The sequence below is a fragment of the Belonocnema kinseyi genome, chromosome 10, assembly GCF_010883055.1.
Source record: "Belonocnema kinseyi isolate 2016_QV_RU_SX_M_011 chromosome 10, B_treatae_v1, whole genome shotgun sequence".
In the NCBI taxonomy this organism is placed as follows: Eukaryota; Metazoa; Arthropoda; class Insecta; order Hymenoptera; family Cynipidae; genus Belonocnema; species Belonocnema kinseyi.
Genome location: NC_046666.1, coordinates 61,147,947 through 61,163,723, shown reverse-complemented (window position 1 = coordinate 61,163,723; position 15,777 = coordinate 61,147,947). Strand labels below are relative to the sequence as shown.

Genomic DNA, 15,777 nt, shown 5'->3' with positions numbered 1-15,777 from the left:
GCATTGATTGCAACATGTATTGCTGCTTACATTGTTTCTCAAAATTACATTCTGAAACAGCAGGATCAAAATGATTTCAACGGATTGAAATCTGAAATGAAAGAAATTCTCCATAAAAAAAATTTTTAAATGTAAAAAAAAATATATAAAATCCCTTAAAAAAAAGAGACTATCGAGATTCGGCGACCTCCACGTTGGTGATAGTTGTGCAACGTAAACTTTGTTTGCGGCAGACGGACGATAGATATTCGTGAATCATTTTACTCTTACACGATGCTTAGAATTCTGAAAATTTTTTATTGAAAAACTATGCGCTTTTCGGAAAATTTGTCAAGAATAAAAAGTTCTTGTAATCAGCCGAGAAATACGCCTGAATTTTTCCGAAGCGTTTTGAGAAAAATTTTGAATTTTGCAAAAATTGTTCATATGCAAAATCCAAAATTTTGCTCAAAACACTTCGAAAAGATTCAGGCGTATTCCTTGGCCGATTACAAGAACTTTTTATTCTTGATGATTTTTCCAAGAAGCGCATCGTTTATTGTAAAAAAATTCATGAATGTTTTCGCAAAAATTTTGCCATTAAGACGCCATTTTGAAAATACTAAAACGAAAAATCGATCTTTGAACCATGGATTCTCAAAGTTTAGACATTTATTCCACCGGTTAGTGAGATTCCAGGTTAATTACAGACTCGAGAAGCTCTGGAAAATGGTTCACAAAAAAAAGTAGGCACGAAAAATCACGTTCTTTTTTTGTTTAAACTGCATTTTGGGATAATAAGAAAATTTTTTGAGGAATTTCATTGGGACCGTCGGAAAGAGGAGATCTTAAGCAATAAAAATATATGTGTCTCAATTTTTTCTAGTGTCGAATAGTCTTAGTTATTGGCCGTTGAAAAGCAGTGTACCGGTAGTGGCGTTTTGGCCGTTTAAGGGTTAATGAATAACTTTAATTTAAATTATATTCAAGGGATTGGAAATGACTATTTATACTTTAAGAAACAAATTTAATTTAATTTGAAAGGAATTCTATGGATTTCAAGAATTCAATGAAGAAGATTAAGATTGGTAGGACCTGCAATTATTTCAAAGATTTTGGTGGATTTTACAAATTGTTACAGATTTCAAAGATGGTAATAAACTTTAAAATATTTTCAAATGTATCAAGGGAATTCAAGAAATTCCAAAACAGTTTTATATGAATTGCGATTTTAAATATATGAAGGGAATTGACAGATTTTTATTGTGTAAAGTTTATTTGTGTACAATCGCTATTTTTGTGTATTTTCATGTGAGATTATGAATGGTCTACAATAAATCTTTCCTTTGTACTTTCTCCATGTTTTACATTATTTTTTTCAATATTTTTGCATTATTTAATATAAGCAAAACTTTAACGTCCGAGAAACCATTTAGGAAGATAAACAAAAAAACAACTTAGTTGTGAACAACGCCATTGGATAAATTTTTATTTTAGTTTCAAAAAGTAAAAGAGAATATCCCAACGTTTCAGAAATTCACCATTTCCATCATCAGGGGATAACCGATAAAATAGGCGGTCGATTAGTTTCGTAAAGACATCATTTTTTTTTTTGAATCAGTCGAAAATAGTTGTGATTTAGTACATTGTTAATATGTGGATGCGAATAGGAAATTTCCTAATTAAAATAAATCTTCATATTTAGAATTCCTGAGTGATTATTTTGAAATAAAATTGTTCATTAAGATGTCAAATGTAACTAAGACTAGTTGAAAAGGAAGTAAATTTTGTTTAAAAGTTAAAAATAAATGTTAATATTTTTTATTAGAGCAAGCTGGAAAAGCATCCTGCTCCCATAAGGATGACTCCAAAATGCATTTGCATTATTTATTAGAATGCTGATTATTCTATAATTTTTGTCTATATAATGATTTTCTGTAATAAATTTTATATTATCAATTGAATTGTTTGCAATCTTGTTCAATGCTTTGAAATACCATGGAATCTTTCAATCTAGTGTACAAAAAAAATCCGAGTAATGAACCCCTCGTTCTAGTTTTCTTTTTTCAGCAAACATCTGTGACAAAAACTGTAGTAAAGACTTCTCTAATATAAAATAATACCTATTGGAAATGTAACTACTAAATAAAAATATCAAGTGATAATTTGAAGCCCTTCAAAAATTATGAATCCATTAAATAATATATTATAAACAAATGCTTATTCCACTAATCTTCTCATTTCCGGGTTTCCCCTAGTTGCTATCTAGACTTCATCATAAACAAATTAATCATTAAAAAATAAAACTATAAGACAAAACCAAGTTCCTGATTACACCAAATGAATACACACATCAATTTTAAATACAAAACAAATAAAAACTAAACTTGCGCGAAAGAGATAACCTAAAAACAGTATGATGAAAACACATTAAAAAAAAGTATTAGTATATAAATAACAAAATATGCAGAATAACAATCTCCAACTGCCGCCAAGAAGGTAAATATAGATAAAAGCTAGGATTTACAAATATTTTTCGACGTACGCAATCGTCTTGTATATAGAGGTAAAAAATCGAAACTGAGCGCAATTACAGCGCGGACTTGTGAAATGTCAAAACAAAAATGATGAATAAGGTACTTCCACCCATTATCTGATGCTATGAGCATTATATTTTCATATTATAAACAAGTCTAAGAAATGTCAGTATAGTAAATAATGTACTTTACTTTTTAGGTTTCTCTTAAGCCAATACCTAACCTATTATATGTTATCATAAAAGACGAATTGGGTTAATTATTCTTTCGACATGTCATGCCTAAAATTCACTGTAAATAAGCTGAGAACTGCATACTCACCTTATGTAAATAACACGTATCACAGCTTAATTCACGAACATAAAAGAGTATAAAAAATAGTAAGAATTTTGGAGCAATATGTTGTTGACATGGAATATTATTGGGAATTGGAATGTTTTGAGTCCGATATTTTAATAGACTGACAGGAAAATAATGAGAGTCGGAATCTTGACGGCTTTGGGGGATTACTGACTACTGGTGTAGGCAGTTGTCAAGCGGAGGTCAAACTTTTCGATAAAATTACCTGACAATATGACACTAGAAACGCAATTCACTTGTGACACTTACGTTTTAGGCGGAACTGGCACTTTGCACACCGGACTGCTTTTTCACTTTCGCGAAAATGCTGGCGGACCACCCGAATCCTAAGGATTATAACAATTGCGCAAGCACTAGCAGATGATTTTCATGATTTCTCGAGAAACGGATGTTCGAAATAACACGTAAGCCATTTGACTTTTAACACCCGAATCTTTTCGTGTTAACTATCTGTCATGGTTTCGGCACTGCAGATTCTCGGGTTTATTTTCGTGTAAGGTGTTTGAGAGATCCTTTGAAAATTGTGAAAATTGTCCTTATTTTTCATTTTTCTGTCGCATACTTGACTAACCGAGTTTTGGAGTCCTTGAGAATCATGTTGAGAATTCTGATTTTGATGCTCTTGTTGGTTGTGTCATAATCTACATTATCGATAGAAGCAGATCCATTCAAATAGTTTTAGTCGTGAGTACTAGATGGCACTGGAAGTACAAAATTGAAAATCGTGAAAAAGAGATGGGATAATTTCTAATTTTAAATTTAGGTATATAATTAATTATACAATATTTGTTTAGTGGTGCTCACACAAACTATTAAAAAAAAAGTTTCTGTTTTAAATTCATTTAAAAAATGTCTTATGGTATAAGTGATTTTTAACAAAATGTTAGTTATACTATTTATTGATTTAACATTTTCTTTAGCGATAGTTCGTGCTTCTTTATAGGAAGTTGTCCTGTGTTAAAATACGACTGCAAATAGTGAGTCTAGAATTGAAAGTGCGCAGTTTTTAAAATGTCTAAAAAGAAATAACTTCATGGTAATTGATAATTTTTGAAGATTTAGAACTTTAAAGTATTCTTCAAGTTAAAAAAATTAATTACCTTTTTAAAATAGTAATATAAAGTAACAGTCCAAGAGTTGTAGTAAAATACCAGTTAACAAACATTTTGATCGAAAATGGGTTTATTGCATACAAAATTCTTAAAAAATTAAATACACATTATGGTAAAAAGATTTTTTCAAAATCACATTTTTCATACAATTTTTTTAGATTTATGTTTTAACAAATTAGAAAAATTAGTATTAGTTAGTATTTAGTTACATTTTTAACATGGTAATCATTTTTTCAACCTTTTAACATTGAAAAAAAATATATCTATTTTTTTATTCATACGTTTTCTTCATATTCAGCATCTTTATTTCTCAGGATCAGGTCTTTATTTTTGCTAAAGATTGAAAATTCGTTTTTCAATCGCTATCCAAAGCCGATTATGAAAACACATAGAATATTTATCTCAACATCTCAATTGATATTTCTCGGAATTTGCTAAACTTTGTGGTATCAAACTTTGATCAGCTTTGATTAGCTTTGATTATCTGCATTCGAAAATTGAATATCTCGGAAGTCTGATTTTATTTTTTACATCCACTTTTTGGAATATGGATTAATTTTTTGGTATCAAAAGTTTTTGGTCTGAATTAAACAACACTTCTACTCGCAAAGGACACTTTTAAAAAATTTTAAATAGTGATTTTGATTTTACAGAGTGTTTTTCTCTCCTTTGAAGAAGTCTCATTTTGTTGCTAATCTAGTTCTGCACTTCCAGTCTTCAATTCCAAATCCTTTGAATAGAATAGTAATTCAACACTGTAGATTAAAATCTTGAAGCAATTTATAATTTTAGAAAATTCCTCCTTAGAAATGAATGTAGGTAAAAAAATGTTGAGTGCACCCCAGTACAGCTCCAGTACTCGTTCGCCAAGTCTTGGCTAGACGTTGGCATGGCCAATTCACCCAGTACTGCGCCAGCACTGGTCCGCCAAGGCTTGGCTGGACGTTGGCAAGAGCACTGGCTCGGTACTGCGCCAGATGTAACTTACGGCTTAATGCAGGCATTTCCCATTGGGCAGATCATAAAATACAAGATTATTTTTATTTGTTGCTATTAAATGGAAATATTTTTAAAAAGCGTAGGTATTCGGGATTTTCTTCTTTTTATTCTGCGTGTGAATTATTTTTCTTTCACTTTATCATAAAAAATGTTTAATGACAAAAATGCCAAAATACCGGCAATTGAAAAAAAATTAAGTGGATTTTCTCAAAACCCGCACTGCTCTACATGAAAGAAAGCTATTTTTGAAAAATCGAATTCTCGCATTTGCCTCGGAAAAAATAAACGTAAACAAAGTGTCAAGATAAAAGTTTACACATCCAGAAAATATTAAAAAAAATATTGCTTTTTGGTGACATCTTGCATCGTTTCCGCGAAATAATAAATTATATTTGAAGAAAAAATGGTTGTTCTTTTCCAGAAAATATTTATATTTTTTCATCGAATGTTGAAAACATTGAAAAATGATTTTCAGGCAAACACAGAAAACGCTGGTCTTAAATTTGTTGCAGCTCAAATTTAGTTGGTCTCCCATTGACTATTTGAGAGAATTTTCAAGTCTCAAATGTATTCCTCTGAACGTAGGTGCACATCTGGGCATCTAGGGGAAAGTATCATTTGGACACTGAATTTTGGCTCATGCCGGGGGTTGCGGACTGCTGAACCGCGCTGTCAGCCACCTGAAAACCTGTTAAAGCAACTATTCGCTTTGCGATATTATACTAAATAATTATTAATAAGGAAACTAATTGGAATAATATTTGCCTAATTTTCAACTTTCTTTCATTTAACAGTGTGTACTAGTCACTTAGAATAAAATGATAACTTCCTAATGCTACTTTCAAAAGGTAGGTTAGTCATGGCCGCCGATATTTAAACTAAAGCCGGGATGTGTAGAAAAAGTCATAACCGTTTCTATACAATTTAGATATTTTCACTTAAACCACCAGCTAACTTCACTTTGTTGAATACAGAAAATCTAGAGGAAATTGCTTCGAACGAACAGGCATCAATTAAGATGCAGACGGTCACGACTTAGTTTTTACATCCCGGCTTTGGTGGTTTGAATGTCATGTAGGTTTTGACTAACCTAAGATTTGGATATTATCTCACGTTAAGTCCAATTTTTATTCCAAGACACTAATAGTCACTTGTAAATAAGAGAAAATTAAAATTTAGGTAATTATTATTCAAACTTACCTGCTTTTCAACATCTATTTCACCCAAATAACGTCCGACAACATTATTTTGACAGGTGACTGACAGTTTGTAGACGACACTTCACGTTGCTCTGGATGAGAAAAACAGTGTCTAAATGATGCTTTTCCCCTATATTCTGTAAATGAACCTGTGTGGCTCAAATTTGTTGCAACTCACTTGAACACCGATTTCGGCGTACATTGGAGGATCGACGATTTTCTGTGAACCTGACGTTTTTATTTCATCCATTTAAAAAAAAAAATGTTGCTAATATAAAAAAGGCATTCTTTCAGTTTTATTGAGACTATACCATTTTTGAGACTAAGACTGTGTTCAATTTTTTTCAGAATTTTCAAGTAATTTAAAAATAATTGAGAAAAATAAAAAATAAAGTTTGTGGTCAAACTGTGAAATAAGTGTCTGTTTACTTACACTCTAAAATGATATATCCAAATACTAACTCATTCTGTCACAAAAAGCTGGACCTCTGTCTGATTTAAAGTGGAATTGGCCGAGTACTTAATAATTATACTTGGAAACTTTTTCTTGTATACTTTCCTATTCAAAAAATTCTTGAATACTTCATCTTCAACTCTTTAATAAAATAATATCTACCATTAAAAAATTCTCGACATCTATATTTTTTAATATTGTTTATATGTTCTTCAGGTTCTTACAACTCATTATAATAGATAATCACAAGATAAACTTGCTGCCGAATTTGAAAGAATGCGGCAAAATGACAGTGGAGAATCGCCCCAGAGATTGCATTCAAGAGGTCCTAGCGCAACAGGTTCTTCTAGAATAAAAATATCCACCTCCGAGAAATTTCGCAAAGCAATTCCAAAACATCCAACCTCGATCCTTCACAGAAGACAGACCATGAAGGTGACGGATAACGGAGATGATGTTACTCCAAAGTTACTATTTCATAATGAATATAGTGCAATGGAGGACAAACAATTAACTGTCTTTGATACTCTTGGAGGCTCACTGAATGGTAGCAATACATTTTTGAATGTGGTTTCATCTGTTGTCGGAGGACTCCGAATAAGTACATCTAATGTGGTATCGGCCTCTCATCATATGGCACTTCTTGGTGGTGATGATATACATGTCGACAGTCTTCTCGCGACTCAAAGGACTGATGAACCAGACCTCGAAGAAGAAAGAGCACCCTCGCAATTTCATTTGCCCAGGTAAATTTCCATAAGAAATTAATCAGGGCTCGGATATACACTGGGCTTTCAAAAATTCGCATCAGTCTCATTAAATTACAAAGGAAGTCCCATAGAATTTCAAAAAAAGTGCATAAAAAGTTGTACCAAAATTTAAAAGATAAAACAATTAAAACAAGTGTTTTTAACATAGCCATTCAGCTTGGAAGGATTCTGAATCTGCACGTAGAAAAATTTCAAGAGATCAATTCACAGAAGCGCGTGATTTTAGAGCTACCATTTTTACGTGCTTTATTGTCTCGGACTCTATGATCTAAAAGCATACGTTTCGAGACCTGAGAGAAAAGGGGCGTGGCCTGATGTCTGAAACTTCGAGAACTATGCTTTAAAAGCAGGGGTTCCCGTGATCTTAGTTCTCGAACCAAAGCGTAATAAAACCAAGGAACAGTGCCGTGAATTAATCTTCCGAAATTTTTTTCCGTGTGGGTTTAAAATATTCCTTTCTGAACTGTTAAACGTGTCAACTTAGATTATTTAAAAATGAGAAAAGTTTATAATCTACATTCATTTTGCATTTCCGGATCATTCATTTTGAGCATTTTAAACTTTAAATTACTACACAATCAAGACTTTAAATTTGAGACTTTGAAATTATAAATTTTGTTAATAATTTAGATTTTACAGCCAAAATGTTCTCAAAACAGAATAAATAGGATGACCTCTCACGAAAACAGACGGAACACATTTTTTTATATATAATTAATATGGATAAAATATTGATTTCAATATAATTAGCTTTGAATTCCTAAGAGTTCAAGTGAAAATATATTACATTTTTAACAAAGTAATTGAAGTTTTAGCCAAATAGTTATATTTTCATCCTAAAAAGGTTATATTTCAAACAAGTGGTTGACTTTACAAACAAAAAAAGACGAATTTTTGAAAAGGCAGTTGAATTATAAACTTGAGAAGTCGTATTGTGAACAAAAAAAAAACATTTTTTTTTTAACAAAGAACGGTATATCTTCAACCAAGTACATGTTTTTAAAATCAACAAAATGGTTGCTTTAGCAAGCAAATAGTTGAACTTTCAATCAAAAGAGACGAATTTTTCACGAAATAGTTGAATTTTTAAACAAAAACACGAACTTTTTACAAGACAGTTTAATTTTTAACGAAAATGTTCATTTTCAACCAAGAAAGATGAATTTTCAAACAATAAAGTTGAATTTTCAACCAAAAAAGATTACTTTTCTACCATAAAAGATAGATTTTCAATCCAAACGGACAAAATTTCTATCAAAAAAGACGAATGATAAAAAAATTGTTGAACTTTTGACAAAAAAAGATTACCGTTGAACAAAATAATAGAATTTTTAATCGAACGCTTGAATATATTTATATTAAAAAGAATTTTAGAAGACAGTTTACCTCCTAACTAAGAACTTTTTTTTCAAAAAAAAATGAATTTTAAATTAAAAAAGACGAATTCCCTAAGAAAAAAAGATGAAATTTTAACAAGATAATTGAAATATCATGTCAAAAAGACAAATTTCTTGAGATGGCAGTTGAATTGTCAGTCTGAAAAGGTCAATTTTCAACAAAAAGTTCATTGTCAACCAAAGAAGATGACTTTCCCGAGTAAAAATGCTTCGACTTGAGACATGCCGAAGTCGAAAAGTTCAACTTGAGCATGTCTCAGTTTTGAGACGGAGCCAGACTTCAATTTATGTCTTGAAGACAATTTTTTATGTCTTAAAGAGATAAGTTTATCTCTTGAGTAAAATTTTTATGACTCCAATACGAGCTGTTTATAACTTTGAGTTTATACATGGCCTAAAAAAAGGGTAATTCTGACTGTCATAACAGTTAATCTTTGCTAATGATTGAACAATCTTGTAAATTTTTATACAATATCCAACTTATTTACGGATTTTCATTTGTATTATACTTGTTTGACGATGATTTCGAAAATATTGTTTGTTTTTACGTATTTCTAACGGCTTAGGAGATCCTTCTAGAAAGTTACAATTTTTATTTTTATGAATAAAGTTTTTAAGGGCTATACTCATTCCCACCCACAGATTCTAAAGTTTTTAATTAGAAATAACGCATTTAATAATTACAAATTTTTTATTCATCAATTTTAATCTCATTTATGAGCCGAAAAAGGTTCGAACATCTCAGCCAAGACAAGGCCATAAAAGTAAGACGAAGGCTTATGTCTCGACTCAGTTTTAAGACGCAGCCAGAGCATTTTTACCTGGGTTTATACCATAAAAGACGATTTTTGTATCTGAAAAGACGAATTTTCTACCAAAATAATTGGATTTTCTACCAAAAAGGATGACTTTTTTAACAAAATAGTGGATTTTTCAACAAAAAAATTAAATTTTCAAACTTTTCTTACTGGGTTTTATTAATTTTGGCTATCAATATACTGTCTTCTCTTACTCGATAAATATTTCTACACCTATTTTATATCATTTAGGGCGTTTTATTATGTGCTGTTGTTGAATTAAAAACTATCCATTATTTTATAAATTTTAGGGTTTTTTATTGAAAATTAAAAAAAAATTAACGGTCCATTTAAAATTTTCCGATCCACTGGTCACCCTGTTAATCTTTTGTTTCATATATTCATTTTTGTCCTAAATAATCGATAAACCACTAAAACTTTAACAAATACATTTATATACTTCATATATTTATATCTCAAGGTGTGATTCCGATATCTTATACGTCAAACCAGATAAGGTGACGATTATATTAAAAGAAACGGAGACCTTCTTTATCTTCGAAATGCCACAATTAACCGAAGATCAAAGGACCCCGGAAGGTGCTGCTGTTCTAGCAGAAAATGAGAGATACAAGTATATCACAGTCGGTGCAGGATCCAATAGGAAACTTGCCGATGCTGAGACTCAAACACCCCAAGTTCACACTAAACCACGAGGCACTTACTTGGGAAGAAATATGCGTCGCAATCAGGGTACTTTTGTCAGTAATTGGGAGATGAGCGATACTTATCAATCACTAGAAACAATGGAGGAGGTTAATGGGTTGTTGTATCCTCGGAGTGCCAAGTCCAAGAAAAGGGTAGAGCATCAGGTTAGTTTCAAAATCCCATACTAAAGGTAAAATTTATATTGCGATTTTGAAGCTTCTACAGAATACTGTCTGGTACCAAAGTATTGATCAATCAAATGCTTATTACAGGGAGTCAGTCACAAGTTTCCCAAAGTTGAAAATCAAGCTGACGTTTTGAGTATAGATGATCAACTCCACTGCATCTACCTTAAGCCTTCTTTCCGAGAAGCAACACATGTAATGCTACGGATACTAGCGAGCAACTTATACATAACAGCTCAGAAGCGATTTACAGGCCTGATCAAACAAGATCCTTATGCTATGAACCTAGAATTCACCTACAGTTTAGATCTTCTTTGGACCTTTTCCTCAGTAATGGTACAAGGTAGACCGGTTACTTGTTTCTGCTGGAGTTATGAAAATCCAAATGTACTGGCAGTGGGTTATGGTGCTTTGAAAAGTTCAGAAGTCAAAGACGGTATTTTAGTCCTCTGGTGTGCAAAAAATCCAAGTTACCCCGGACGTAATTACTTTTTTGACTCTCCGATTTCAAGTCTCGACTGGAGCAAGGAGAAGCCAAACTTGTTAGCTACTGGTTTTTACGATGGTACTGTTAGAGTTATTGACGTGACAGGTAAAGAGACAATGGTCGTGCAACAGAGTCAGAGGAAAACATCTCCAACCTATGAACCTCATTGGCAAGTACAGTGGTGGAGTGGAGACGATCATTTCGATCAACAGGAGTTTATTTACACATCTAATCAGGATGGGAGAGTTTTTTGTTATCGTACAGGGGAGGACTTTATTTGCATGGAAGTCATGAAGGTTGCAAGGATTGAAGGCAAGATTGAAGGGGTGAAAAAGACGGTTCATGGTATTTTTTATGATGTTCCAATCAGCAGGAATCCTGGAGCATTGGTCCTTCGAAAACATCCAACCTTAAACAGCATCTACTTTGTTGGCACTGATGAAGGATGTGTGCATCGATGTTCAACGAACTATTTGCATCAGCACATCGACAGCTTTTTGGCCCACGATGGACCAATCTATTCCATGGAGTTCTCTCCTTACTGTCCGAAAATTTTCCTAACAGCAGGTGCTGATTGGTGCACCCGCATCTGGGCTGACGGGATTATGGAACCTCTTATCACTTTGTCGACTAAGATGGCGTGGGTGAGAAGTGCTACGTGGTGTCCTACCAATTCTACAATCATTGCTACTATTGTAAACAATGAAATTTGTATTTGGGACATTAAGAGAAAAACGTACAAACCTACTTCGATAACTATCCTACCAAAGGAGAGCACTTTGCTCTTGTTAGAGTTCACCAAAAATGGGAATCAGCTGGTAGCTGCGGATTCTAGAGGTACGATTTATATTTATAACTTGGAAGGGATGCCTTTTCCTCCGTTTGACCAAGTTCAAGTATTGATGAGCTCAATCGAAAAAGCTCTAATCACCAAACCCACTCTACTTAAAAAACTGAAAAAACTGAGTGTAGCATGCATGTAGCTTGACGGCAGCGATAGATTATTCCGATGAAAGTATTTCTGTTTTATGAAACAAGTAATGAAAAACTCTCTCTCTGTGATGTATAAGCTATTAATTTGTATTTATTATTTATATATTATTAATTATACATTAAGTCAAAGGAAGATAAATGTTTTCATGGAAAATTAAAAAAATCGTTCAGAAAATAAGATATTGGTCTATTAAAGCCTTGAGAAATATATATACATATTTTTAAGAATATTCACAAAAAAATGCACAGTGATGACTAAAGTTTTTAATAAATTCAAAAAGATGCAAATAAAAAAATGTTTTTATAAGGTTTTGCGTAAAAGAATATAATTTTAATAATACTCCGTGATAATAATCACAAAGGCGGGTTTAATAATTATTTAGAATGTTTTAAATAAAAAATAAAAGCATATAAATATACATTTCTTTAATACTTCTGGCTAATAAATCCAGCGGAGTAATTTGATTTTTTTTAATCTGTTAAAAATATTGAAACCACCAAATCTGTTAAAAAATTAAAGACACCCTTTTTTAAATCAAAACATTATTTTAAAATATTTTTACTTTAAGGGCATTTAACTTTTTTCACTTAATTGATTTCTTCCTAGAAATTTTTCAAACAATGGCTACTCAAAAGCTAACGAACGTTAATAAAGGGAGTGAAATAAATAAGAGTAAACCAACTTAAAAATAATATCAAATTCTTTAAGAGTAATTGATCAAAAGTTTTAAAAAAAATTCGAGTTTAAACAAATAAATATTGTAATCGAGATTTAAATAAATTACTAAAAATTAAGAATAAAATTGGTTTTAGAATATTACGTATAAGAAATAAAATTATACGACATCAACAAAGTTACAGAAGATATACCTGAAAATCCTATAAGATAAATTTCTGAATAGTATGATCGCTGAAAGTTCTTCATTTCCAAGTTTTTAAGGATTTTATTATTTTAATTCTTAAAAACCACTTAAAGTGCTTTAAAGTATATATTTTGTAATTTATTGGAAAGATTGGCTATAAATGACTATTCGCACCATAAATTATCATGTTATTAATTAGTTATTAAAATATTGAATATTGGATATCAAGAAACTTAATGTTTCTAAAAAAAATTCATTACCAAAAATTCATTAGCAAAAATATTACAATACAGATTATTGTAATATTCTTTCTAATTTTTCTGCGACAGGAACGGCGAGGCCCGTGAATTCTTATTAATTCAGAAAGAACTTTTGAACTACATTAAATAATAAATTCAAAACTCATGAAAAGAGGTTACTTAAAAAATCAATGCCTGAATATTTGCTTTAAATTATTGTTGTCTATAATGAAGTAAGCAATGAAATAAAATGATCTATAAAACCTGAAAAAAGAAAGGCGTTACTAAAACAAAGAAAGAGTATACTAATGTGAACGGAATATATTTGTAATATTTTTTAAAGTTACCTTTTGGATTAATCATACAACGACCCACTGTTACTGAAAACAAATGTAAATTCAAATAAAAACAATAATATCCTAAATATCCTAAAAATCAACGACATCCACACTCGGCCACCACCATATCTTCATATCCATACTGATATGTCAAAGTTCCACTTTCATCTAAATACAATAAACTGGTAGGTGCTAATCTCGTAGGGACACAACACGCCCTACTCACCGGTTTTACACTAAATATATCACTATTTTGCAGAGCCCCATGGACCAATGTTTGCACAATTGCATGTTTTGTAGGACTAAGATGATCAGCCAAAGGAAAAAAACACTTTCCCGCACACTGATAAGCCTCATATCCTGGCGGAGCAACAACCCAATCGTCATATGCAATTAGAGAAAAATCCACATACAATGGACGTCTTCTACAAATATTTCTTCGTCTCCTTCGATTACCACCTTCTTCTTCCCATCCAGTAACATGCTCTTCCTGATCTTCATCCAAAATTGATCTTGATTTCCTCTTTTTTGGTTTCGTATAATTCAGCAACAAAATAGGACCTTCTCCTCCATGTCGAATTTCAACTTGTCCTCTAACCAATAATCTCACAATATTTCCATTCCTCGTCAAAACAGTCTTAGTCACATCAAATCCCCTCCAAGTGTCATCTCTCCTGCACCTCTGAATTTCATTTTTAACTCGAGCATCTAAGGAACTCACTCTAAGGATCATCCCAGCAATTCCTAACAGTTCAGCAGCTTGCAAAGCTTCTCCAGGTTTTGTAGCTGGGATAAAAAATTCCAAAATTCTTCCCCCTTCTTGCAGTGGTCCAGAAATATGTCGAGGTTGAAGAGCCCTGACAATATCAGCATCTGGCCGACGGTGATAAAGTTGCAGCATATATTTTGAAAGAGATCCATGGTGTTTTCTATGATTTTTCTCTGGGAATTTTTTTAGGGTTCTGTTGAAAAATCTTTGGGGTATGACGAGAGATGATGTTGGGAGGGAAAGGTCTACTTTTATTGAAGTTTTGGCAAGAAGACTGGATGTTGGAGATGAGAAGAATCCGGCTTTCCATAAACAACACAGGCAGAAGGTCAGGAAGATCAGAGTTAACCACTGGGGTTTTTGGGTCCAAGTTCGAATTAGAGTTGATTCCTGCATACTGACATTGCTGGAGTGAACTGACTAAAAGAGAAATTTAAGAATGACTGAGGCCTCAGGCTCTTTCTAAGAGGAAGGTTCCTTATGCTCTTCAAATAACTACCAATGGAGGATCGAGCCTGAAGATGCTGCTGAAAAGATCTTATCAGCAGACCTCCACTTGACCGAGCCTCCACCTTCCGATTGAGGGCCGAGTCTGCTTGTTGGAAGGAAATAACAGATAAGAGATTGCCAGGAGGCGCATAGTTTCTGTTTGGGTGCCAACTTCTTTTCAGTGACTCAGTTCCTTTTATTAGGAAGAACTATAATTTTTTAAGCATTTCTAACTACACTACATTTTCTTGTTTTCACTCCCTTGTTTTAACTTTTCAAGATTAATTTTGCAGATTCGATTACCGCAAAGTTATATTATGAAAAAAACTTGTTTTCAAATTGCCACCGTGCACAACAAATTGGTTCATATTCCCCAAAAATAGTAATCTTAAGATTTGAACAAAGCCGTTAAATATTTTAAAGTGCTCCCAATAACATGAAGTTTGGCATTTGATATCGTCACTATTCGTTAATGCTAATAATTTTTATTAACTTTCTGATATTAATTTATTCAATAAAAAGATTGTTTAGTTTACCGTTTTTTCAATTGTTCGGTTTATATTAAACTAATTTTCTCTGAATTTGCGCACAAAATTTAAACGTGTGAAAAGGGATTTAAAAAAGTACATTTTTCAGTCATGAACACTACGAAAAATCTTTGGTGGGAATAATAAAAAAAGTTAGTTACTGAAGAATCAACTAAATTCCTTTATTCGTCTATAAAAATGTTGAGTATTTCAACAATACTTTTAATGACTCGAAAAACATTTTCTTGAATTAACAAACCTCAAGTTTGTATTTTTCTACAAAAATTAGCTTGCTTCAATAGAAAGATTTAATATAGTTTTGGTTTAAATAAATGTTTAAAGCTTAGAGACTTTATACATAACTACATAATAAATAATAAAAATAATAAATACATAATACAACTATATATTACTTTTCTCTGATTAAGAAATTTTATTGATTCAAATTTTGAAAAAGCTTTAACTTTTTATATTTTTGTCTAATCGAAAAATGTAACTGAGATGGTTTTTAAATATATTTGATATTTAGTGACGAATTTAACCCTTGTGTTACCAACCAAAAAATTCTACACTAC

General features: G+C 31.9%; 2 protein-coding genes across 5 annotated transcripts in view; one reads left to right on the top strand and one right to left on the bottom strand.

Annotated features, from left to right (window-relative positions):
• The window catches only part of LOC117181534 (E3 ubiquitin-protein ligase RNF185-like), a 14,344-nt gene extending 10,865 nt beyond the window's left edge, over positions 1–3,479 (bottom strand). Inside the window, exon 1 of one of the 2 annotated variants that reach the window (XM_033374318.1) lies at positions 3,126–3,479. The gene's annotated coding sequence lies outside the window, so the exon portion shown is untranslated. Of the gene's footprint in view, positions 1–2,837; positions 3,033–3,125 lie in introns of those variants that run through there. The other variant, XM_033374320.1, reaches the window with a different exon arrangement.
• On the top strand, positions 2,375–15,479 carry LOC117181533 (WD repeat-containing protein 78-like). Of its 3 annotated transcripts, XM_033374317.1 has the most exons (5): positions 2,375–2,478; positions 6,857–7,386; positions 10,086–10,476; positions 10,585–11,821; positions 13,677–15,479. In XM_033374317.1, exons 2-5 carry the CDS (start codon positions 6,917–6,919, stop codon positions 13,715–13,717), a joined length of 2,139 nt encoding a protein of 712 aa, XP_033230208.1. In that variant the 5' UTR covers positions 2,375–2,478; positions 6,857–6,916; the 3' UTR covers positions 13,718–15,479. The 3 variants fall into 3 exon arrangements, with proteins under 3 accessions (XP_033230208.1, XP_033230206.1, XP_033230207.1); XM_033374315.1 differs by lacking the exon at positions 13,677–15,479 and having other exon boundaries at positions 10,585–12,024; XM_033374316.1 differs by lacking the exons at positions 2,375–2,478; positions 13,677–15,479 and adding an exon at positions 3,860–3,912 and having other exon boundaries at positions 10,585–12,024.
• The last annotated feature ends 298 nt before the right edge of the window (positions 15,480–15,777 follow it).

Coding starts and splice junctions, on each gene's coding strand:
- LOC117181533 (XM_033374315.1), top strand. CDS start 6,917: ATGCGGCAAAATGACAGTGGAGAATCGCCCCAGAGATTGCATTCAAGA. Junction 7,387..10,085: donor TCGCAATTTCATTTGCCCAG/GTAAATTTCCAT, acceptor TTATATCTCAAG/GTGTGATTCCGATATCTTAT. Junction 10,477..10,584: donor AGAAAAGGGTAGAGCATCAG/GTTAGTTTCAAA, acceptor TGCTTATTACAG/GGAGTCAGTCACAAGTTTCC.